Genomic DNA, 25,596 nt, shown 5'->3' with positions numbered 1-25,596 from the left:
TCAGCCAGGTTGGGTGTAGACCCAAGAAAGAAGAGAAACGCATGCTACGGTGAAAGGTGAAGGGACTGACATCTCGATGTTAGTGGACACAGGGTTGGAATATACCATCATTGAAAGAGATATGGGAAGTTAATTTTAAAGGTTTACGGTTGGATCCACTGAGAGTAAAGGGGAAATTCGTATGGTGGCATCCACATTGAAATTATAGGAGTGTTCAAAACGTATCTGGAGTGCAAGGGAAAGAACAAAGTGGCTAATGTCTATCTCTGAAAGGGGTGTATTCTTTTAGGATGGTATGAGGAAAGTGAGTTTTGGGGATTGAGATTGACCCCAGTGTGCCTGGTCATGTGGTTGGGGTGCGTCAACAGGATAGGCCTGAGAAATGGGTCAGTGATATTTTCAGGCAGGAATTGTGATCTCTCAAGGGATATCATCATAAGATTAAAACAAGAAAGGATGCAGTGCCCCTGGTTGCACGTGCGAGAAATATTCCTATTTCTTTGAGGGAGGAGGTACAAAAAGATTAATGAACTGTTGGAAGATGCTGTTATTGTGGTTGTGGAGGCCTCAGAGTGGGTTTTGCCCATGGTGGTGGCCCGCAAAAGCATTGTACAAGTGCAGCTATGTGTGGACCTCTAGAGGTCTGAACAAGGCTCTGGTGGTTAAGTTTCCTCTTCTGAACATTGGCCGGTTGGTGAGTTTAGCTGGAGTTGCTAAGGTATTCAGCATGCTTGACTTGACTTGGCCTTGGCTTATCACCAGGTTAAGTTACATCCAGACTCGAAAGATTATACTACCTTTGTCACACATGAGTGGACTTTTAGATTTAAAAGAATGCACTTTGGACTGGTGACAGCTGCTTCTTTGTTTCAGAGGGTGATGAAAGCGCTATTGAAAAACATCAAGGGTGTTGAGATTCACTAGGTGCCGTCACTTCTTCCCAAGGTTGAGCCCTTTCCGATGAGGCTAGGGAGGTGCAGTTGCTACCAATACTACCCGTAGGGGTCGTTTAATGTGGGAGGACTTTATGGGGAGGGACTTCCATCTGGGGACAAGGGTGATCACCTGGGGTACAGCCCATTGAGTATTGTCATTCCCCAACATTCCCAAGCCCTTCCCACTGTTTAGCACCATTTTATTGGAAGTAAACCTATGTATTGTTGTAACACAGGGATAGACCAAGCTAAAAGTACTAGGACAAAGAGCACAGGAGACATGAAGGTCATTGACTGTGCTTGCACGAGGTGGCTCAGTGGAGGCATGAGGATTAAGTTAACAGAAGCAAAGGACTTTTACAGTCTGCCTGTGCGGGACTGGCAACATTGTATAAGTATTGATGATGGACTTACAAAAATGTCAAACCCATCCAGGAGAGGCAACCACTGCAGAAACCAAATGCTGTGGGCAGACCAGAGACAGAGAAGAGCAGAGGATGCTGCGGAGCATGGATGGAGTTCTCAGAGGGTCCAGCTGAAGCAGACCTGAATGCAAAGGAGAGAAGAGCCGAAGAAGAACGTCCTAGTTGGTGTGGCGACAATAAGCCCACTGACCACCAGGGACTGGTTGCAGACCCTAACCAGTACAAACCCAGCATCCAAGGAGAGCTTCCTTGTCACAGTGGTGACGACCAACCCACTGGCCACCAGAGAAGCTTCTGGGACCCCAAAAAAAGGAAATTGAGCAAGCAAGGAGAACTTTCTTGTTGCAGTGGCAACACCAAGATCATTGACCAACAAAGAAAGATTTGGGACTTTGCCACTCTGTTTTGGTGTTAACAAAGTGTACATCAAACTGATACTTGTGGGAGGACGTTAGACACCCGGAGAAAGGGAGTCCTTCTCCTTGAGATGGGGCTAAAGCTCTTGGAACATACTCTAAAGATGCCAGGAGATGGGAGTCATTTCCCCTGGCCTTGTTGTGAACTGTGCCACGCAATACCAGGAGAAGGGGGTCAGTCTCCTGGCACCGAACTGGGAGTTCTGTTAGTGATGCCAGGGGAAGGGAGTCATTCACCCTTGTTTTATTGGAAACTATATAGATCTATACCAGGAGAAGGGAGCCATTCTCCTGGATGTGGAATTGTATAAAGGCTGTGTGAAACCCTCAAGCAAGGGGAAGGGAGTCATTCCCTCTGGCATTTCTGTTGCAAGAGAACCTCCTTTTAAACACTATCCGAGCATCAGGAGAAGGGAGACATTCTCCTGTAGAATGAACTTTGTTAGATTATCCTTTAGTTGTAGTGTGAGGGATAGAGGTAGGTTGTGACACAGGACGGTGGAGTTTGTTTTGACAGACCTTCTGATTGGCCCTTTAGTATCCGTTTTGAGGTAAGGAAAACCCCTCTCAGAAGATGGGGATAGTGAGGGCCTTTTTATGCACAAATAAGTCTATAACCACCACCATGCCACCTTTGTGCCAGCTTCCTTGTTTGACACCCTTACAGTATTTACATGAAGATGTGTTCATTACAGGAAAAGATGGAAGAGAACATGACTAGCATCTGGTGTTTGTATAGAGGATATTGTACAATGCTGGTCTTACCCTTAGGTAGGAGAAGTGTCATTTTGGTGTCTTTGATGGACCATTTGGGGCTTAAACTGAGAGCGTGGGTTTAAACCTAAAAAGGATTTGGTTTCAGACATAATGAAGCTGGTACCACCTAAGGACAAGAAGGGTGTTTTGCCATTCCTTAGTCTTGTAGACTACTACTCAGGTTATTCAGCACTTTGCGAACAGGTGAAAATCTGTTATGCAACTATGTAAAAAGGGGTGTTTATTTGAATGGAGTGAAGCCTGTCAACAGGAATTTGAGGACTTTGAGTTCCATTGCTAGAGCACCAGCGTTGGAGAGTTTTGACACAGCATGCAAGACGGTTGTGATGACCAATGCAAGTGATTCAGGTTTGGGTGTGGTTTTCTTACAAAACCAAAATGGTGATGAGAGGGTCATAGCCTTCACCTATCAAGTACTGAGAGGGGTCAAACTCAAGTACTCTTGTCATTGAGAAGGAGACACTTGGTGTGGTATGGGTTCTGAGGCAATTTATGGCTCACCTGTGGGGTAGGGCATTTACAGTTTTTTCTCGTCATAAGCCACTGGTGGGTGTGTCTTTGAATAAAGGTCTTGAGGCAGTTTTGAGAAGAATGCGGTGGGTCACTTTGAAGCATTATTTCAAATCTCCAACTACTTCCACTTTTTTAAAGGGGGTTTGCATTTGGCCCATCAAGGCTCCCTTGAGGTTTTCAAGAAAGATGAGTATGGTAGGGTCCCTCCTCGATTGTATTTAGGTTCGGGGAGAAAAGCCAGAGGACCAATGGGTCTAGTTTTTCTCTACTGTCCCAAAAATGAAGGCTTGACTCCCTGGTCATTCTTCAGCATCATGAGGGTTGCACATCTCCTCTTTCATGTTTGCCTGGAGGTGGATTATAACAGATCCTTGGACCTTGTGTATATGCGGGCAAATCTCATGTACTTCACTGCTGCTGTACCTTCCCTCTGCATCCGTGCAGTGTCCCTGGACTGGAACCGGTTCCCATCATGGACAATTCTTTTGGGTTTTCGCCACGACGAGTAGCACCAGTGCAGACCTACATAATATTCTGGATTCATCTTCATGGTCTATACAACAAAAAAACTAAGTGCACTTTTTGTGCAGATCCTTTCCCCCCAAAGCACAGTGATTTCTCCTAATCACTGTCTGCAAGATGCCTACCTCTGCATCATAATTTAAAATCCTTAATTTGCATTTCTTCACGTTTGTGGTGGTGGCGTGGAAACCCAGTACTGAATACATCTTTATGGATTTGAAATGAGTCCCTAGGTTCTTTTAAAGCATATGGTAGCAGTTGTCTTTTTCTGTCACAAGTACCAAATTCACATTTACCCATGTCTGGAAAATTGTTTTTGTTCTACTGCAAACATGATGCCAGCAACTTGTTGCACCTTACTAGATTTTTATACTTCCCCAGTGTTGGATAGTTCATAGATTCACATTCTGTTTGAATATTCCCAGTCCTCAGTAGTATTAAAAGCAGTTTACATTAAAAAAAGAAATCTGTTGCCACCTTATTGCTCTTTTAGTAATTTTTGGGTCATTTAGCCCCATAACCAACTGACTGCTCTCTCCTTCAGCTGCACCCATGAGTCCATCTTCAGATTTCTTACTGCATGTTCAGGGTTGGGAGTCCTCAAAAAGTCTCTTAATCTTAAGTAATGCTGTTTTTTGAACTATTCTTTTACACCTTGAGAAATTCTGAGCATCTACAGAGTCAGTGTTGGTGTTCTAACCTCTGTTCTCCTTCTGGAGGCTATTTTAACTTCCACAGTGAGGCCCTTGGTGTGGCCATTGATACTATGGCAAACTAGAAGAAGAAATGCCTCTTCAAAACCTGTTCCACCTGTCATCTTAAAAATGTGTATATTGAATACCAGCATGACGACTGCTTTTGTTTGTCAGACCATGACATCAACAACTGCTCCATTTGTCACTTCTCTACCAAGATGCTCAAGGACCATCCTAGAAGGTTGGTGGCTTGGTTTTGATGAAGATGCTGTGACCTATGGTTCGGCATCTGTCCGTAGTCCTGTCTCTCTCGTCAGGGTAGACCCCTGGAGCATACTCCCTCTTCCAAGAGGTTGCGGTCGCACAACGAATATTCCTGTGATAAGTGGGTGAAAAAGGGACATGTCACCCATGCTCAGGCTGCCACCTCGTCAACGTTGTGAACCGCACCATCAATAATGGCCTTGCAGACTAAGTCTTCATTGACCACGAAACACTTATCCATGAATTATGCTGGCCCGTCGATGTCTACGACCAAGAAGCACCTGTCGACGACTTCTACCCAGTCAACACCCCAGAAACATGGCAAGTCCTCCATTTCGTCATCTGCTCTGTCGATGTCTATGACTCAGACGATGACTTTGTTTATGACTCAGTCTGCTGCTGCTACATCTACACCTTGTGCACGACCTAGGTGCATACTGTGATCCCGGCATGGTATCAAGAGACACAGACTCAAAGATACATTTTCAAAACCTTTATTTCTAACGGTTCCTGGGTTGGTGTAATGCCTAACTGGTCCGAACAATAAAGGGATGATTCCCTTAACTAATGTTTCTAAGGCCTGTTGAAGTCTAGAAGACCAAAATAAAAAGCTGTCTGTGTCTAAACCTGTGCTTGCCCTCACTCTTTGAAAAAAATGTTTTAAGAAGTATTCCAAAAGCAAAAAGTGGTGATTCAACAAAAATAGGAAACCAGAATTGGTTTCCGGTGGTCTTCTCACCAAATGTAGGTTGATCAGCTTCAAAAGGATGAGTTCACTCAAAAGGGACTGTTTATAAGACTCACTCCATAGTTCAACTGCCAATGTTTTTAATACCAATTGGTTCCCTTCCCCATGCTTCAGTTCCTTCAGTAACACAAAATAATTAAGATTCCACGTTCATAGGTCTCTTAGGGTTCCCTTCCCCAAGCTTATTCCTCTTCCAAGTTCAAAAACAATAGCACGTCTTGGGCCTCCTCCCTTCTTCAAGCCCAGGCCTCTTTAAGTTCAAACACAAGTTCATCTCTTAGGCCTCTCAGGGTTCCCTTCCCCAAGCTCTCTTACTCTCTGGCTCACTCTCTCTTGCTCTTTCTTTCTCTCACTCTCCCTCTCTTCACAAGACTCACCCGAGCAGCAGCTTGATAGACAAGTTGTCCCTCCTGGTTACACGGGCCTGAGGTCAGGGTCTCACCACCTGCCACTCAGACACCATTGGGTCTGGCACATGTCCCAAGGGAATGAGCAATGTTCCAACCGCCAACAACAGCTTGCATGGTGCTTCGCTCCGGCTCTCTGGAGACACGGCTCCCTAGCCACGTTGCAGCCCCTCAAACACTGGGCCAGCGTCTCGGCACACCTCTCTTCTGAGTCGTTGATCCTGCAGCTCTCTGCTCCGTGGATTCTCTGTTCCAAACAACGTCCCCAGCTTGCTCATTCAGCTGTGCAGAACCATATCTTTTATAGTTGGAAAAGCAGTCAAGTGGAGTCAGGTGTGAGTGATAATTAGTGAATGCCTGACTCAATCAATGGGACAACTTAAGTTCTTTCTACAGCCGGTTTCCCTTATACTCCCCATGGGAAATCTTCACTACTCCTGGTTGCCTCTTCCTCATCCCAGTATTTGTTGCAATGGGGAGGGGAGATGAAATTGGTTTGGAAATACCCCATGGAAGCTAAGGGAGAGTGCTGTAAAGCGAAATGAGATTGGAGATTAGATTGATGGTTGTCAATTTACTAGAATACTATTAGGAGATTGACAGCGGAGATGGGAACATCCTCTAGCCTTGTTTTTATTTAACGAGATAGCTTCCCCTTGTGGCAGAGTATTCCATCTCTCTGATGTGATATGGCATTTGTAATGCACCTATACCCAAGTGTTTCAAGGCACAATGAGACAAGGAAGGGGGAACAGAGGGAGGACAGAGACAACAATCTTATTTGGCCAAGTGACATTGAGATTGTGCAAGTGCAGGGGAGGGGGAGGGGAAACGTGCCATGGGAAAGGGGAGGGGGCAGTGCTGTGCATGGGATCAAAACAATAACAAGATGTGTGGCTAGCAGGTGGCAGGTGCAAGGGTAAGTGAAGACAGCAAGTGTCCAAAAGGGCAGGTAGGGGGACTGTAGGGTTATAGATACAGACCCAAGTGCAAGGGTTGCCTGGAGGCAGTGCAGGTGTGCAGCTGGGCGTGTAGGGACCTGGGCCTGAAATCGGAGGGTATCCAGGTGACCAGTGCAGTATCAGACAGGAAATCAGCAAGGGAGAGAAGGCAGAAGCAAATGGGAAGGTCTTGAGGTGCTTCCAGAACTGGAGATGGTTCTCCTCGAGTTTCAGAGATGCAGGGAGGCTGCTCAAGAGGGAGGCTACAGCTGAAGAAAGAGATCTACCACAAACTTGTTGATTGGAGAAGCAACTGACCCTGAGGTAGTTGGAGACGGAGGTGCGAAGAGCTCAAGCAGGAAGGTATTTACGAAGAGAGAGTTGGAGGGTCTTGATCTTAATCCTTGCAGCCACTGGGAGCCAATGCAGAGATTTCAGTGCTGGAGAGATATGATCCCTGGGCTTGAGGCCAAGGACAAGTTTTGCAGTTCTGTTCTGGATCAGTTGCAGATGGTGGAGAGTAGAAGCAGGTGGATTTAGAAATGGGCTGTTGCAGTAGTCCAGCCTAGAGAGAACCAGAGCACTAGAGACAGTGAGTTTCTGGGGGAAGGAGAGTGCAGTTGGTAGTTTGACTTCTTAGGGACGTGAGGAGAAAAGGAGTGTGGAGTTGAAGATGACACTGAGGTTCTTAGCCTCACAGGAGGGAGCAGGAAGAAGGCCAAGGGAAGCCAGCCAGAGAGCGACAGGAAAGGAGGGTGCTGGTGTGCCGATGAGGAGCATCTCGGTCTGACTGGCATTAAGGCAGAGATCATTGACGGGACACCACTCCTGGATAACAGACAGTCAGAGATAAGAGAAGAAGAGGTGGCAGAGGGGAGCCTGAAAATGAGCGGAGTGTCATCCGCATAGCACTGAAAGTTGGAGCACAGAGCGGCAATGCGGTGGGCGAGAGGTGTCAGGTATTGGTTGAACAGCCAGGGAGTGAGGTTACACCCCTGGGGAACACCACAGGTAGCAAGTGAGATAGTGGAAAGGAAGGACCCACGTTGGACCTGGGAGGGTCGATCAGAGGTACGAGGTCAGCCAGGCCAGGGCCTGATTGGTGATACCCAGGTCATCATGGAGACGATTGAGCAGGATGGCATGATTGACCCTGTCAAAGGCAGAAGAGAGATTGAGTAAAATGAACACAGAGGGGAGATTAGAATCCAGGTTAGAGAGCAGGTCTTCACAGATGTTCAGGAGAGCAGTTTCCTTGCTTCTGGCTGTTCTGAAGCCAGACTGATGGTCATGGAGACAACCAACAGATTCAGTGTGAAGATTAAGCTGGGAGATGGACAGCTTTTCCAGGGGTTTGCCCAGGAAAGGAGTGATGGAGATCGGGTGATAGTTAGCTGGGCCAGAGGAGGTGGCTGAGGGTTTCTTGCGAAGAGGAAGGGAAGGCTCCTTCAGCGAAGGAGTGGTTGCAGGGCAGGAGCGAGGATGTCAATGTGGTCCTTGATGGTTTGGGAAGAACAGGGACAAACCTGTTATGATGACACTTTCATAGGTCGGACTTGTATAGAAACCTTGTCAGGGGAGAAAAGAGGAAAGTAAGAGAAAGAGGGAAGAGAGGTGGCCACAGGGGGACTGGAGTTAGAGGAGAGAGTAGAGGGGGGGAGGAGGACAGGATGAGAGGGTGGACAGGATGTCCTGGGTTTTAGAGATTAAATGAGGCCAGGACCGTGCAGAGGGCCTGGGAGGGGACAGGAGAGGTAGAGACTGCAGCAGGATTGGCCAGCTTCTCTGATGTTTTATTATACAAGCATGGGTCGTGATAGTATTCCCTGTTCTAGATGGGTAACAGATGAATGGATATTAATATCCCGGTCCTGTCTCTTTTGTGCTTTATCTTTCTTCTCACCCAGTCTCATGTACTTAACGCTTTTCCTCCTCTTACTTGGACCATTTATAATGGGTTTTGAGGAAGGGAAAAACGCGGTTAGGTGCAAGAGTTGTAAAAGGGTTTGCTCTCCCTAGCCATTCAGGATATTTTGTCTTCCCTTTTCATGAGGGAAGGTCAAGGGGTAGGATGGGTCTCTGGTGACAATATCCCATGAACAACGATGGTGGGTAGGATGGATTGGGGCAAGGAATGGGGGGGATACCATGTCCCGCCTTAGGACGCTGTCCCCGAGGACCCCCTGCCCAGGTGAACCTCCCTCGGTGGTCGGCCCCCAGGGTTCGGAACCAAGAGGGATGGCCCTTCCCACCTCAGCAGTGGTCCTTGGGGACTACTTTTGAGAACACCCTGAAGTTTCTCATAATACATTTTGTCTGCAAGCTCCTTTGCCCCTAAAGGAGGTTCCCGGGCACAGGGTTTATCAGCTACACCTTGGGTTCTGGCAGTGCCTATTCGTACAGCCAGTCTCTACGCTTGCACCATATGTTCCTCCTGCTGTTCCAGGTCTTTCCATGATTCCAGAAGAAATACTGGATCATGCCATGTCAGACTTTGGAGGGTCCTGAAGGTGTGTTCTTGGAGGACGAATACATAAAGGTTCCTGCACCATTTCTGGTACATCATTTCATGTCACCCCGACGTGCACCTCCTGCACCCTCATGACCACATACGAACTGGTTTCTAGTCATTCAGAACTTTGACCTGTCAATGGACAGAATGTCTACTTTACAGACTCTTCCCTCAGAACTGCAATATAGTCTGCCTTCTCTGTCTCTTCCTCCATGTGAGGGTCTTCGCGGAGATCCATTGCCTGCACCTCCGACTGGAGGCTCCTCACCCATCCCTGCGCCTGCGCTTCTACCGACTACAAATCTTACACAGCAAATCTAATAATGACATCTTGCAGCGTGGTATCTAATCAGACTGATACCACTGATGAATTTGATGATCTAGTCCCAGAGGATGGTGAGCCTGATAACCCACCAGTGAGTGGATTTCCCCCTCTCCACACAAAAGATAAATTGGTTCCTTCCACAGGGTTCGAAATAGAGATTTGATGAGCAGGAGCGAAAACCAGCTCCTGGGTGTCGGGCATCACCCTTTAGGCAAGAGCTGCCGCAGGGGAATGAGGAGTTACCAGAGCTGCTCCTTTAACCTTTTGTCCATTTTGTATGAACCATTGTGTTTAGGTGCATATTAGATGTGTTCTAAATCTTCTTTATTGACATTCTCAAATACTCAAAGTTAATGTCACATTTACATCTTTGGAAGGCACCAGTTGGTCCTAGGAGCCTAAAGTAGCTCCTGGTAGCTGTGTGTTTCAAGCGAACTAGGCTCTTCTATGCTAGAAGCAGGAGCTAAATAGCTCATAGCTCCCCTCGATTTCACACCTGCTTCCATGCCCTCATGACTAGAGCTGCAAAATTATTTGACTGCCACTAGAACAGAAAAAGGAAGGCTTTCTATATCAACGGAGGGAACACACTAGAAAGTCTGTGGTCTTACCTGTCCTGGATGACATTTGTGAGGAGCCCAGTCCGTATTCAGTGGTGTCTGCTGCAGCCATGAATGCTCCGCGGACCCATCCTCTCCATGCACAGGCGACAAAGGAAGGAAAACAACTTGCCTACTTTGGGAAACGCATCATTTCCACTGCCACAACTACTATCTAGGCGTCCAATTCCATGGCTGTCCTGTCCCACTATGAAAGGCAATTATGGTATAAATTGGGCCCCATTCTTGATTCCTAGCCTGATGACAAGGAGGAGGAAGCTTTCATCCTTAATGAAAGGGGTGGTTACGCTGGACCATACTAGATCTGTGGCCGTCAACAATGCAGGCACTGGTTTCAGGCAAATGGGAAATGGAGCAGTCCTACAGTGCCAGGGATGGCTCAAGGTGACTAATTTACATCCATGGGTCCAGTCGAAGGTCATTCGTATGCCCTTGAATGGGGAGGACCTCTTCGGGAACAAAGTTGATGACATACTGTTAAGATGGATTTCTGAACTCGGACCTGGAGGGGCAGAGGTTCAGAAGGCCAGCCTAGTTTCTTGGAACAGAGTAACCTCTGGACAAGCCAGACCAATCAGGGAAGCAAAGGCGGCGGTCAAGACTAAGTCTCAAGAGGGGTGAGGGTGACTGAAACACCTCAATGAGCACACAAAGCAAGGACACTTACAAATTACTCCAGACAGGTGTTATATTAAAAACAGACACATTTAATACAATGCCTTTGTAACATCGACCATAGCAAAGAATCACAATAATACTAAAGTAAACCAACACATCACAATCAATACAATATATATACAAGACTGAAGGACCTAAGGAGTTATGAGCACGTAATAAGTAGACCACCTAGATGGGGAGGAAAACGGGCAGTGCAAATAATCATTAGTCCCAGTTTGACATCAGAATTTCACCTAACTAGGAGGAATTCCGAGCCCTCCGAAGAGAGGAGTCTTATGCTCAATAGTACATGCACGCGCTTGTGCCAATGGACAAAAATAGGGTCTCTTCAAGGGTTTCTGACTGTTCAGGAAGGTGGATGAAGCGATGAAGAACAGGTCCCCCACTACTCGAGCAAGACCTCCACTTGCAGGCGGAGGTAGGGTGAGAGTGCGGGACAGATCCGCTGTTGCGAAATAGCGGAAGAGAAGTGGGTTCCTGCGCTAGGGGCCACCGGTTGGGGTATGGACTACTCACCAGTCCCCGACGCAGGCAGACCCAGACTTCGCCAGTTCAGTTCACGTTGCTGGCAGGTTCAGATACGATGATCAGGACGTCTCGACACTGTGTTGATTCCGCGGTAGCAGGATGCAGGGTCGAGGGTGTTCCAAATGCAGCGAACGTGCACAGGTTGTTACCACAGCAGGGCAACACGGCAACCGCATTTACTCTGGTCCGGGCGCACTCGTCTCACTTCAGACCTGGGAATGCCAAGTGTACGATATTCGGTGTGAGAGTGCTGTGGACACAGAGCTAGCAGTAGGCCCAGGGGCACTTCCGAAGAGGCTTACTTGCAGGGTTTGATGAAGTTGCCGGGAATAGTTGATCCCACTATTCCAATGGGTCGAAGTGCCTTCGCAGACCTTCTAGGACGATCAGATGCAGCGGGGTCTCGCAGGATGACAGCGGTTCAGGGTGCCAAACCTTCAGCGGGTCACCAGTGGTTCCTCGACTCAGCTTCTTGTTGCAGGATACTTGTCTCCTTATCCCTTGTTTGTTGTGAACTCAGGAGATCGACATGGTAGTGGTGTTTCCAGCCTCCTCTTATCCAAAGTTCCCTTTGCGCCAAAACGGAGAGGACCCAATGTGAGATCTGCTCACAAACACTCACTCCATACGTGGACCTATCACGGACCACGGTGGTCCCAGGCATTCAGGACACTCCAGACTCTCTGGCACCCAGGATGTGTATTGGGAACAGACATCCCAGCCCACATCCTGGAGGCACATACAAGGCATGCAGAAGCCCGCAAAAGCGTTGTTTCGCGGGAAAGTGCATGACCAAATAAGGACTGACCCGGGTCGGCTCAACCTGGGGAAGGTGAAGAGGCAAGACGGTCAGAGGACAGGACAAAGAACCTTGTGGCATGGCCATTTTGGAGCCAGGCCACTCATTTGTGCCAAACGCTGTAAGCGCGGATGGCGAAAAAGGCTTAAACACAAGAGAAACGATAGCTGCCACCAGTCCTGTCCGTGACACACTTGCACAGTTCATAATAAGTCCAGCGAGAGTTTCTGGGGCCTTTGGAATGACTAGAGACCCAAGAGCATGGTAAAGTAAGTTACAGTGCACTCTTGTTTCATGTTGCACAAAAGCCGCAACATGAGGAAAGGACTAAGGGAAACAAAGTCTCCCAGTACTGACTGTCCTAAGGGCATGTCACTTTCCCCATAAGAATTGAGCGAAAGCCCAGAGGAGTGCGGCGGAAGACTGCGCTTCTCTTCAAAGTCTAGATCAGGGTGTAAAACAGCAGCAAAAAGTTTGGGGGTTGCCACATGGAGGGAAAATGACATACAATATGAAATCTTTCCTAACACATACTCCAAGCAATCAAGGCGGATACTGATGCGGCATGCTTCCTGGGTACTCTTCAGCCGCAGTGTTGGTCCTTTCACTCCGTCAAAATGCGCTTTTCCCAGACGTTACGTGACCACAAGCCCTCCTATCGTTCTGTCATACCGTTGGAACACGTTCGCCACATCGGACAGTTACAAGAGAAAGCCCCAGGCCTACTGGGGCAACAAGCACCACCGCTGTTCCTCTCACATCGGAGGCCAATCCTCCAATCAAACTGACCAGGCTTCTGCTCTGCCCTGTCACTTTCACAACCCTTTGGGTGGGCGCCTTCCAGATTCGTTGACCAGTGGCTCAATGTCACCACAGGTGAATGGGTGTTGTCTTTGATTGACCACAGACACATTTTGGAATTCATTCTACATCTGCCCTCCATTACTCTATCCACAAGAGTTGAGAAGCACCTGTCATTAATTCAACGTGAGGTTCAGTCCCTCCTTTCCAAAGGAGCGATTGCACATTTCTCGGTCAACCAGTGAGGCCAGATTAGATACTTTGTCGTAAAGAAGAAATCTGACGGCTGGAGGCCCATACTAGACCTACGCCTCCTCATCAAATTCATTCGATCTCAAACCTTCTGTATAGTCATGCTTCAGAACATTCTAAGTCAGCTGCAGGAAGGAGATTTTTTTTTCTTTTGGATTCACGGCACCTGGAAGATGAGTTTTTCATGTCCTAATTCATCAATGCCCCAGATGTTTCTTGAGATTTACTGTTGCAGGGTGACATTACCTTGCCCTTCGGTCCCAATTATGTGCCAAGATTATTTACAAAATGTCCCACTCCAACAGCGGCTCACCTCTGGCGTTCAGGGATCCACATCTACCCTTATCTCAATGACTGGCTGGTTAGATCTCTCTTTTTCTCTCTCTCTTTTTCTCTCTCTCTCTTTTTCTCTCTCTCTCTTTTTCTCTCTCTCTCTCTCCCTCTCGCCCATGATTCTTTGCCTATCATCGCTAGGATTCTCTCAACTATGCAGGGTCCTGCTTGGCTTCTTCTCAGCACTCTGTTCTTGGGATCCTGTTTAAACACACTGTCTTGCATTGCTACCCCATCATACAGAGTGTAGTCCATCCTTGCGGATGTCCACCTGCTTTCATGGAAAACTGCTGCATCAGCCCGGCCTCTGAAATCCCTGTTGGCAATGATGTCTTCCTGCATTCCCCTGATTCAGCCCTGCAGGCTTTGAAATACGCCTCTCCAAGAATTTCTCGATGCCTGTGACAAAGTTCTTCCGGCTACCAGGTCATCTGGTTACAGTTACAACGGTTGCTTCCCTTGAAGGCTTGGGAGCCGATACAGGAAAATGCCATGCCAGCGGCCACTGGTCACAGTAAGAAAAGGTGCTACAGATAAATGTCCTGGTGTTGCAAGCAGTGTTCTAGGCCCTAAAGGCTTTTCGCTTACAGCTTTGGGGTTGGATGCTTTGGGTGTTCAACGACAACACGACACCATGTTTTGTATCCTCGAGCAAGGTGGCAGCCCTTCCACCATTCGGTCCACAGAAGCCCAGGCCCTGTGGAAATGGATTCTAGCCCACAAGATGTGCTTCATTCCATTCCATCTGCCGGGTGTACACAACAGTCTCCACAGTTGATGGGTGGAATCGGAACAAGCCACAGGGTGTTGCAAAGATCACATTTCCAGTGAATGCAGAGCCTCACACAAGCTATAAGCAAAATATCAGTAAAACAAAAGACTCCCTGCACTGGGTTACCATCTCCAATTATAGATTAATAATAAGTAAAACGTAATAAGCGTCAAAAAATCAACAGTTGCCAAATTCATTGTTAGCAGTGTAACACAATTCTAGCCTCAATTAATCGAAGTTTAGAATGGAGATTGTCAACAACCCAAGACTATCAAGGGCCTCTGTAGTTTAACAGTAGGATTTAGAGAAGGGGAAATGATCAGAACTCTGCACTCGTGTAAGTACATTGAAAGCGGCTCAAACTGCTTAAAGACTCACTGTGATGACTTTGGAGAAGAATCTCAAAATGCATTTACTTTGCAAAGAAATGGAGATCTCTTCTTGACATCTTAGCCTGCCATTGTGTGAGCGGGTTGGTCAATGGCGTGTGGGCGTTGAGAACGATAGTTGGAAACCCCTTAATTTCTTCTCATGTTAACCCTTTCCTTTCACCATATTTGTTGTGTGAAACACTCATAAGAAGCATGTGTAATTTCCTGCCCAAGTATTCACTGATTGACATATGCGAGTCAAGTTGTTTTATCTTCGGTCTACACATTTGTTCCAAGCTTCAGAGTATTTCACCTTGCATTTACATCATTGATTGTATATTATGATTCACCAATAGTTTATGGACAGTTTTTAACCTGAAGCAATTTGGTGGCAGATAATTAAATTAATCAAGTCAGCCCGTGATAGTGCATTGCTTATTGGATGTCTTATTAAATGCTTTTGAAAAAAAGAATCAGAAATATTTGAATTCTGCCATAGCGCTCTGTTGTCAGTATTACATGTGCTCACTGGTTGAGGAATTATCATAGCATAACTCAGTTTGAAGGCTGGTGTTTTGGACTGCATAGCCAAAAATGCACCATTTGTTTTGGAAGATTCTGGTAGAACCTAATGGACAACATCAGCACAGTGCATCACATAAAAAAGGTTTGTGATGTGGAGTCTCTAACCGGTGTGTGGGAGGGCATGCTGATTTGGCTCTGAGCCCTCTGCAAAGGGGTATTATTTGAAGCATATCTGACTTTGAAGGGGAACTTCTTGGTGGACTCTGTCAACCAAAACCAACCTGTTCGGCCTGTAGGGCAAGACAGGTTACCTCTGGTGCCCCAAATTTATCATTAAAACATTGTTGAGAGAGGAACTTTAACATTCATTTAGTGGACCTGACAACTAGGTAAATCTCCCTGCACAGACTCCAACTTTCCCTGTGTGTCTGTGTGCTATCTCTAGTCGGCGGTGTTGGGATGCCTATCTAGGTGAAAGTTAGAAACTATCACTGTCTGAACTAATTCTAAAAATATATGTTGGTTCCCAGCTGGTCTTATTTCATTTTTATACATGACCGTTGTACCAATGTTTTAAAAAAACAAACTAAAAAAAAAGGATTCATCAGTGGCAAGATAAGAAAATAGCAAGTGGGGGAGGGCCATCACTTGTAAATCTATTATCCTGGTAGTTTAGCAAGGTGTGTTATATATTTCTCCACTTCCGTTTTTGTTATCAACCCGTTTCGGTGGAATGGGCTTGCCCCTATCACCGGCACTGGTAGTAACGGTGCCGGGGATGGGGGCCATTTTTTGCATGAGGGGCCTGAATTACTGGCAGGGCAGGTCAGGCCTGCCAGCAGTCCACTGGCCCTACCAGTAAACTGACGTTTTATTGGCATTCTTTCCGGACCGGGTCGCTCATGAGGGCCCTGGACACCCCTTCAGTCTATCAGTTCAGCCCAGCCTGAATTGAAAGATTCCACTATTTTTCTTCCAGGCAGTCTATCCTCAGAGGGTCTCTGGGCGATTCTCTGGTTTTTAGGGGCAATTAGATCTGGTGTAGGCCTTGTTCAAATTCCTCTTGTGCTGAACCTTTAGGATGGTACAGGATGACCATGATCCAGACTAGACGATGGGACATGACATTCCATTAATTCCCCTGGACCTGTTCGTTTCTCTTTTCATGGTGGTTCCCTCTGAGAAGGGGTTTTCTGCAGATCAGATGTCTGGGGAGGGGGGGGGGGCGAGCAGAGGGGTTGGGGGCTGTTGGGGAAAAGGGGATGAATCCTTCATCTAGCCTGGCCAATGAGACTTCCTGACTGCTATTAAGAGACGGAGGTACCAGGATTGGGACCTCTTTGAGGATGTTCAAGTTATGTTGTTACATTGGAAGTCCACCAAGAGAAATTCTGTCTGCTGATGGGAGAGGTTTCCAGTTGTTGGCTTAGAAGGGGATTAAAGCAATCACTGTGTCTGTTATCTGCCGGTTTTAAATTTGTGGTCAGTAAGTAGAATAGACATTTATGTTAAGGGCTATTTAGCTTCTTAATCTTTCATGTGGTGCCCTGAATAGGGGCTATAATCTGTGGGTCTTATTGTTGCACCATGAATTAGTTTGGGTAATTCCTTCCGTCAAAAGCATTTTGTGGTTTCATCTTGGGACTTGAGCCCAGTTTTGATTTTTCTGATGACATCTACACTCTACTTTCACTGCTTTCTCCAAGGAAATGATGGCATTGATATTTTTGTTGTTCTTGTAGTGTGCTTTCAGCCCTTGCTAAAGATTCACCTTCTGGTTGTGTTCCCTCCACAGTATTCTTCCAAGATGGAGAAGGATTTCCATTAGCTTGACCCTAAGCGGGTGCTCATATGTCCCTGAAGTATTTATTTATTTAGATTTGTAGAGCGTACGTCAGCCCGGGGGCATCGTGGCGCTTGTTACAGACATATCTTGGTTACAAATAATGCAATACAATAATACAATATTAACAAAGAATACATTATTTACAGTGGGAAATATGGTATATGTACAGATAGCAATGCAGTATATTTACATGGATTCACAGGGGTCACATTATTGTGCAAGGAAAGAGGTCTTCAGTTTCCTACTAAAAGTCGGGAGCGAGTTTTCCGCTCTGTCTGCAGGAAGAGCGTTCCAGGTTTTGGCGGCAATGTAGGGGAAGCTTAGGCCACCGGCTTTGGCTTTTTTGATGCATGGAATGCAGAGTAGGTTGGTGTATTGCATCCTGGCGGGACGGGCGGAGGAGGGTTTGGAGATGGTCTCTGATAGATAGGACGGGGCGGAGAGAGAGAGGCATTTGTGAGTGAGGGTGAGGATTTTGAGTGTGAGCCGTTCATTGACCGGGAGCCATTGGGCTGAATGTCTGGCATGGGAGATATGCTCTCTTCTTGGGATGCTGAGAGCAGCCCAGAGAGCATTGTTCTGTGTGACTTGGAGTCTGTTTAGGTTTTTTGCTGATGTGCCCGCTAGGAGGGCATTGCAATAGTCCAGTTTGGCTCCAATGGTTGCTCTGGCTATGGAGAGGCAGTTGAGTTTGGAGAGGTAAGGCTTGATGGCGTTTATGAGTTTAGTAGTATGCGCAGATGAGGAGGTGATTGCGCTGACTTGTCTGTTCATAGATAGAGAGGAGTCTATGTATACTCCCAGTGTCTTTACCGCTGTGGAGACGGGGATGATGGAGTTGTCAATGGAGAAGTTGGCGTACAGTATGTCCAGTTTGTCTAGGATGCTCTGTTGACCTAATATCATGATTTCCGTCTTGTCTTCATTTAGGCAGAGGCCATTTACTGCCATCCAGGCCTGGATGATGGCGTAGATCGAGTGGAGTTCCTTTGCGTCATCGTGGTATGAACCTGAGCGGGGTAGAAGTACTTGTGTGTCGTTCGTGTATGTGATGCCGTAGGAGTCGAGTTTGTCAAAAAGAGGTTTAGTGAACAAGTTGTAAAGTATGGGTGCAGTGCAGGAACCTTGAGAGACCCCGCAGTGGATTGTCGTGGGGGTGGCGTTGGCGATGTCCGAGAAGACTTTCATGGATCTTCCCTCTAGGAAGGAGGTGACCCATAGATCTGATTCTTTAGACACGTTGGCAGAGTGTGTGAGGTGTGAGATGAGGGTCTTGTGGTCAACTAGATCGAAGGCGGCTGAGAGATCTAGAAGGAGCAGGAGAGCTGGCTTGCCCTTGTCCATGATTTGGGTGATCTGATTCTTTAGGTCCACCAGGGCTGTTTCTGTGCCGCGTCCTTTCCGGAAGCCTGATTGCCTCTTCCCAAGAATGGAGAGGGTTTCCAGAAAGTGCTGGATTTGGCAATGTGCGGCTTTCTCCAGTAATTTCAGGAGGAATGGCACTCTGGTTATTGGTCTGTAGTTGTTGGGTTGTAGGGGGGTCGAGGGTAGGTTTTTTTTAGGAGGGGCCGGACCCAAGCCTCTTTGAGGCTAGCAGGGATAATGCCGGTTTTAAAAGACGCATTGATGAAAGCCGTAAAGAGCGGCGCAAAGCAATCTGCACAGTCTTTGACGAGTTTTGGTGGGCAGATATCACCTTTACATGAGGAGGGTTTGAGATTTTTTAGTAGATTGATAACTTCTGTTTCAGTGACGTCCCTCAGTGATGTCCCTAAAAGAGAAGTCTAGTATGGTGGGCTTGGACGAGGAGGGTGAGGCGTTAGAAAGCTTGGTACCTGTCTGTTGAGGTAGTGCTTTGCAACGGTCTTTGATTTTCTTTTGGAGAAGGTCAATTTTGTGTAGCATGGCCGTTTGAATGCTGGCATACCATGTTTCATCTTTGATTATTTCATCTGGTGTATTGGGGGCGATGAGCTTGTTGAAGATGGTGAAGATCTCTTTAGTGTGCGATTTGGCATTAGAGATTTGTGTGTTCAATGCGTTGGTTTTAGCAGCAGTGATAGCTGTTTTGTATTGGTTGGAGATTAAGTTGAAATCGTTTTTGGTGCTGTTGCATGGGTTGGATTGTCAGTTTTTTTGGGCTGCTCTTTTGTGGGATCGTATTGAGTGCAATTCTTCAGTGAACCAGGAGTTGGTATGCAGTGATTTCTTTTCCTTTTTCCATTCGAGTGGTGCTATTTCATTGATAGCTTTAGTAACAACATCTTTGTAGATGTCTGCCAGAATATTGCGGTCATTAGCGTAAGGGGGTGCTAGTTTAGGGGTGTTGAGGTAGGGGCACAAGTTGTCCTCCTTGAGGTTTTTAGAACTTCTAACCTATGCAGCGATAGCAGGGGTCAGAGTTTTGTGATTTTTGGTGATAGGAATCGAGAATTCGATGCAGTTGTGGTCGGTCCATGGCAGTGATGAGATCGACGTGATGGTGGAGACAATTATGGTCTGCGACCCAGTCTAGAATACGGCCTTTGGCGCCAGTGGGATTTTCTACTTTTTGAGCGAAGCCTACGTCACTAAGTTCTTTGGAGAGGGCGACTGCAGATTTGTCTTTAGCATCATTAAATCCCAGGTTGAGGTCTCCTAGAAGAAGGGTTTTGGTGGAGCTTTTGATATTATTGCTGAGGATGTGGATGATGCTTTCCTGAGAGTCAGGGGTGAGGCCCGGGGGGCGATATAGTAGGTGAATGTTGATAGTGCTGTTTGGTGACAGTGTGAGTTTGGTCGATAAGAGGTCAGAGTTGTTGGTCAAGGAGTGGCTAACAAGTCGGAGCTGAAGGTTCTCCTTGTAGATGAGGGCTACTCCGCCTCGTATTCGTTCAGGTCTGTCTTGTCTGAGTATGGTGAAGCCAGGTGGTAGTGCAAGAGTGACGGCTGGGCCTGATGCTTCATGTAACCATGTTTCTTTGATGGCTAGTAGGTCAATGTTATTATTGGTTATGAGGTCATGAATATCAGATGCGTGAGCTGGGAGGGAGCGTACATTGAGGAGGGCACATTTGATGTGAGCTGTGTGAGGTTTGTTAGTGGAGGTGAGGGTGGTGGACGTGACTGATGTGTTGTGTGTGGTGATATTGTGGGGTGGGGTGGGGTGGGGTGTGGTTTGGTTAGTGGGTGGTTGTTTGTGGGTGAATGGGTGTCCAATGTGGGGGGTGTGTTTGGAGAGGGTGCGGGAGCTCAATCTGTAGTTTCTGAATTCAATGGGTGGGAGTTGTGTGCTGAATTTAGTGGTCTGTGTGCGAGCTCTGAGTCTATCCAGTCTATACATTCTAGCGGTGCAGTGGGTGTGTCTGTACGATGTGAGTGAGTTTGTGAGGTATCCGGGGCAGCGGGTTGTGTGGGATTGGGGGGTGGGCTGTGTGGCGTGAGTGCGAGGGGGTGGATTGAAGTGTAGGGTTGGTGAGCAGTGAGTGTAACAAGGAGAGTGAGCAGTGTGGTGGTGGTGGTGGCAGCGAGCTTGCAGATGGCTATGGACATGATTGTGTGCTGGGTGGGGCACAAGAAGATAGCAGGTGGTCATTAGCAACCATAAGGCACAACAAGATTGCAGAGTGGTAAATGAGCGACCATAGGGCACAACAAAATTGCAGCGTGGTCAATAAGCGACCATAAGGCACAACAAAATGGCAGGGTGGTCAATAAGCGACCATAAGGCACAACAAAATTGCAATGTGGTCAATAAGCAACCATAAGGCACACCAAAATCGCAGAGTGGTCAATAAGCGACCATAAGGAACAACAAAATGGCAGGGTGGTCAATAAACGACCATAAGGCACAATAAAATTGCAGTGTGGTCAATAAGCGACCATAAGGCACAACAAAATGGCAGGGTGGTCAATAAGCGACCGTAAGGCATAACAAAATTGCAATGTGGTCAATAAGCGACCATAAGGCACAACAAAATTGCAGTGTGGTCAATAAGCGACCATAAGGCACAACAAAATTGCAATGTGGTCAATAAGCGACCATAAGGCACAGCAAAATTGCACTGTGGTCAATGAGTGACAATAAGGCACTAACCGTTGCACTTGCAGTAGGGGGTCACCTAAATTCGAATAATTCACAATGATGGCTTGAATGGCATTTTTCAAACAGATGCATCAAAGCATTAGGCCACCTAAATTCGAGAAATCACAATGAGGGCTTGATTGGCATTTTTCAGACAGTTGCCATTGTTCGTCAAGAAACATGCGTCGCAAAAAGTTTATAATGCAGTATGCAGACAGAGGTGCTGAGTAGCACGAGGGTTCACTTAGCAGGTATGTTAGTTTCGAAGTTATTCTTGGCAGATAAAAAATGCTGTTTAGCAGTTCGGTGGCAGAGCAGTCACTGTGGCAACGAGTACGTACTAGGTGAATATGCAGAGTGACTCCTGCAGGTAATGGAGGGCAGCCCCAGCAGGTGGCGGGAATACAAATAAGGTAGTGAAAGGGGTGGAATGGCGCAGGAAACGCCGGGTTAGACAGGATAGGCACTGAATGTGGTCGGAGTGCGATTGGGTAATTCCCAGTGGAAGGGAGTAGTTCTGATCTTGTCTGGTATGTAGCTGGAGAGATCAGAGTAGTTGTAGGCAAACGAGCAGAGGTCCTGGCCCTTGGCACTGTCGGCACTGGACAGGCTCAGGACAGGAAGGAGCCTTTGTGTTTCCAGCCTTCGTGTTCGAGGCCGGCTCGGAGCCTGCCGGCTCGCAATAGGTGCAGAAAAGGCACCGGATAGCCAATCAGGAGTTGGCTGCAGACAATCGGGAAGGAGGTGCAGCTCGGGGATTTCTCGGGCGGCTATCTTCGATGTAGCTGGCCTCATGTTGCCCAATGGAGAATGTAAGCAGGATGGGCAGATGAGTATGGTCGCAGCTAATATGGGACTTGGCACGCAATTAATGGGCCAAGGCAGTTTAGAATACTGCAATTGCGTCGCGTTCCACAGCGAATTACAAAATATATTTTCTTTTTGGTGGAAATTCGGTATAATAAACCCAGGGGCTTACCTTGCAACAGGCTTTTGCGTTTAGGGATCGTTGGTGACCAGGGACCATGGACACTGCTCCTGCAGTGTTGGGAGCTCCTGCTTCTAGCATGGAGGCACGATTCTGCAGATCAGGCTCAGGACAGGAAGTACTACTGGGTTGGCTTGCTTTAAAAGGGCAATGCCATTACTAAATAATTTCCTAGTGGATTCATGTTTGCAGTCTAACTTGTTATATGTTAAGCAACAAAGAGGTTACTTAAGGCATAAAGATCAATTTGACCATGTGTCAAGGAGGCTTTCCTTTGCTGGGTGCTGGGCTGCAACTTGGGCATCTCTGTATACTTTTGCCAAACATTACTGTGTGGACTGCTTGGCATGGGAGGGCATCCACTTTGATGGGTCCGTCCTACAACACTTCGTCGTTTAGGGTCGTGTTCCCTCATAAACGGATTCCAATAGAATGTGCTTTGGTATGGCCTTGGGAATCTTTCAGAAAGTGAGTAAACTTGCCCGAAAGGTAGCCACTAGGAGAACAAATTGCTTACCTTAGCCAATTTTCTTCGATCTTCCTTGGTCAGATGGCTCATTGTGTACGATTAATGCTATTGCGTTTGTGCATTTACTCCCAGCCTCTGTTGTGTTCAAAATGAAGTTCTTCCTTTCCTTTTGTACTCTGGGGTGCGTGGGGAATTGTGTGTATCTGAGATAAAAAGGAAAGGGTTCTACGTTGTTTTGCTGAAGTACATTGCCTCGTAATTTACTTCGACAACTTTACTTCGATTTGTGTGTGGAATATATATATATATATATTTCTTGTAATTAGGTTTTCGTGGGTCCCCCATCCTTGCCTCCCTGCAACCACCCACCCACCTATACACTCTGACTCTGAAAAACAATGTTACATGGGGGAAGTGTGTGTCGTGTGTCAGTCTCTCAGCAGGGTCAGGCGTAGCATCCCCAATGCTGCCTGGCGGCTATTTCCATTCTTCTGGATCCAGTCTGCCCCTGAAACCATTTCAAAAGCTAAATATTTTTGGCGAGATTGTATCCATCAGAAATATTACCGAAGACGAGTGTTTTTTTTTATTATTCCTTTGCGAGAACGTCACGTCAGCATGGTGCTGACAGAATAAATGGCAGGGAAATGCAAGTAGTGTGGATAAAGAGACGAGGGTGGCATTAAATGTCGGTGTGGGGTTCTTTTTACTTGTTTGCAGCAGTTTTTCTTTGTTGTGCCATAATATTTGATTGCAGTTCGTTTTTTAGTCCGCGGCCAGACTCACGCCGTGTAAATTAACATGTGTTCGTTTTGCATCTATCAGGTTAAAGCAGCAGGAAGATAAAAAGGCGTCTTGCGACAGAGCTATTTCAGATGGCAAAGTGGAGAGTCCGCGCCTTAAACTTGTGAACGAAGCGCTGGATGATTACCTCGCGCGGCTCATAGAAGAACGGGATACCCTGCTGAGAACAGGCGTCTATACCCATGAAGACCGCATTATATCGGAACTGGACCGCCAAATCCGAGAGGCAATGATCAAAAGAAGTAGCAGCAAATAGCGCAGTCGCCGCTCCACCGGTCTTCTCTGACTTTGTGTATATATTAAAATATTTATTTTTATGAACAATTCGTTTTTTTATAATGCTGATAGTGTGCCAGTTCTGAAGTTGGCCCTCCACTATTTTTTTTTTTAATAACTGTTTTATGTGTGCACGCGGACACAGCCCCCTCACCCACGCGTGTTTTTAATGTGTTTAACAGCAACGTGGGGCACTGTCCACGTCCTGTAATGGTTGTAGTAGTAGTACATTGTAATCCTGTTACGTTTGAAGGATCTAGCTTGAGTTGTTCATCGATACAAGTGACTGACTCCAGAGATGCGAGAGCTACTCCTGGTTGGGGAAATGCGTGGACTCTTACACGCTGCGCATCACCCCACGCCTAGCAGACTAGGACGCGCATTATCCTCCAGCCCCACTGCTTACCCTCACGTATGTTTCCCAAAGAATGGCCCATTTCCCAATCTCTCTGCGATCACATTCCAGACGCACAAGATTGCACTTTATAAATGACTTCCATGTGTATATTTGTAAATGTTTTAGTGAGAACAACCCCCCTCCGCCCCCCCCCCGATTTGTAACCCTTCCGCCAGTATTTTAGATTACACCTATCGTTGGGATATCTTATTCATGTAAAGCAAGCTGTATGATGGATAGGGGGGGAGTAATGTGGCCTTTGAAGACGCCAGAAGTGCCAGAGATTCAGTGCACCCCGAGAGTGCATTTAGCAGTGCTGCTTACGTATGTGAACTGCAAATAATCCAGTGCCTTTTTTCAGTATTTATGTATATGTTTAGCAAATACTTTGATCTGCTTCCAAACATATTTACATTGTTGAAATCGCAGCAGCAAAGCAATATAAGAATGAGTATTTGGGATCAGTCAATACATGGCACAGCAAATGACTTGTTTTGCAGTCGTTGCCAATAATGTCTGCCCCAAGGATCGTCTCTAAAGAATAGCTTTCTCTTCTGTGCGGTCGATGTGGAGAGCTCCAACCTTACTTAGCCTGGCTTTGCAATTTCCGGTAGACTGCAGGTAATACGGGACGAATCTACACCAACTCTGGGACCTGCTTCGGTGTGGTTGGTATCTGTTCTTTGCCCTGTGGGGACATTTGGCCCTTTGGCGGAATAATGAGGTTGCACGCATTGTGTCGAAAGTGCGCCGAAGCATGCTGACGTTTTTTTTTATAAAAAAAAAAGTTCACAATTGTAATGTTTGTAATATAAAATCCAGGTCGTTTCTAACTTGTGCTAAACTTTGACATGAGTAAATCACCTTTTATTGGCAATATCGTTGGCAATTATTCGAAGCTTGATCTTCAGTTAAGGTCAGCGATGGAGACATTTAAACCGCAGTCAAAATAACTTGAACAATTGTTATAAATTGGTCGTCGATTAGGAGCCAAGTCTGGTTTGCTGTGTATCGACAGCTGGCTTGTTCAAAATATACTTTAGTTTTACGGTATTGTAGTACTTAAAACACTAGAGGGAGCCAGAGACTAAAAAAAACAGCTTATCTTCAAATACCAAAGTATTGTGTAAACTGGCCAAAGCCCTTGAACTGTTTTTCCAAATACCCCTTTATGACAATGCTGTTTGTAAGTTATTAAATAAAATGTTTATTTTACACCATTCCTCGTGATTACGCGTTTGCCTATAGAGCACCTTTACATCGATTAAGGGTGGACAAGAACTTGATTGTTCAGTTTTTTTGTTTTGTTTAAGCGTTGCCTCCACGCCCCTCTATCTCGTCACAGTATACTCCTGAAGATGGTTCACCTTTAGTTAGACCACTTTCCCAAACATTTCTTGTGTTTTGTCCTTGTTTTTTAATAGTCCTTTCCCCACCACATTTGGAGTACAAAGCAACTGTCCTGCCCCAATCCCCCCTTTTTGTTTTCAGTCCTTCAAGGCAGTCCACCCCAAGGAAGCTCTCTGGGCTGGTTGTCTTGCTTTCCCAAAGCAACCCCGCTCCTCAGATTTGAGACTAATCTATCTGCACTACT

General features: G+C 46.6%; 1 protein-coding gene across 1 annotated transcript in view; it reads left to right on the top strand.

The window, feature by feature from the left end:
- The window catches only part of CEP120 (centrosomal protein 120), a 1,008,936-nt gene extending 983,714 nt beyond the window's left edge, over positions 1–25,222 (top strand). The window contains exon 20 of the mRNA XM_069625584.1: positions 23,351–25,222. Within this exon, the coding sequence (XP_069481685.1) occupies positions 23,351–23,585 (235 nt within the window). The 3' untranslated portion in view covers positions 23,586–25,222. The remainder of the gene's footprint in view (positions 1–23,350) is intronic.
- Positions 25,223–25,596: the final 374 nt, after the last annotated feature.

This window comes from Ambystoma mexicanum, chromosome 6p, assembly GCF_040938575.1.
Source record: "Ambystoma mexicanum isolate Mex_15411 chromosome 6p, UKY_AmexF1_1, whole genome shotgun sequence".
Classification (NCBI taxonomy): Eukaryota; Metazoa; Chordata; class Amphibia; order Caudata; family Ambystomatidae; genus Ambystoma; species Ambystoma mexicanum.
The sequence above is the reverse complement of the archived record's forward strand: the minus strand, read 5'-3'. Positions and strand labels throughout refer to the sequence as shown.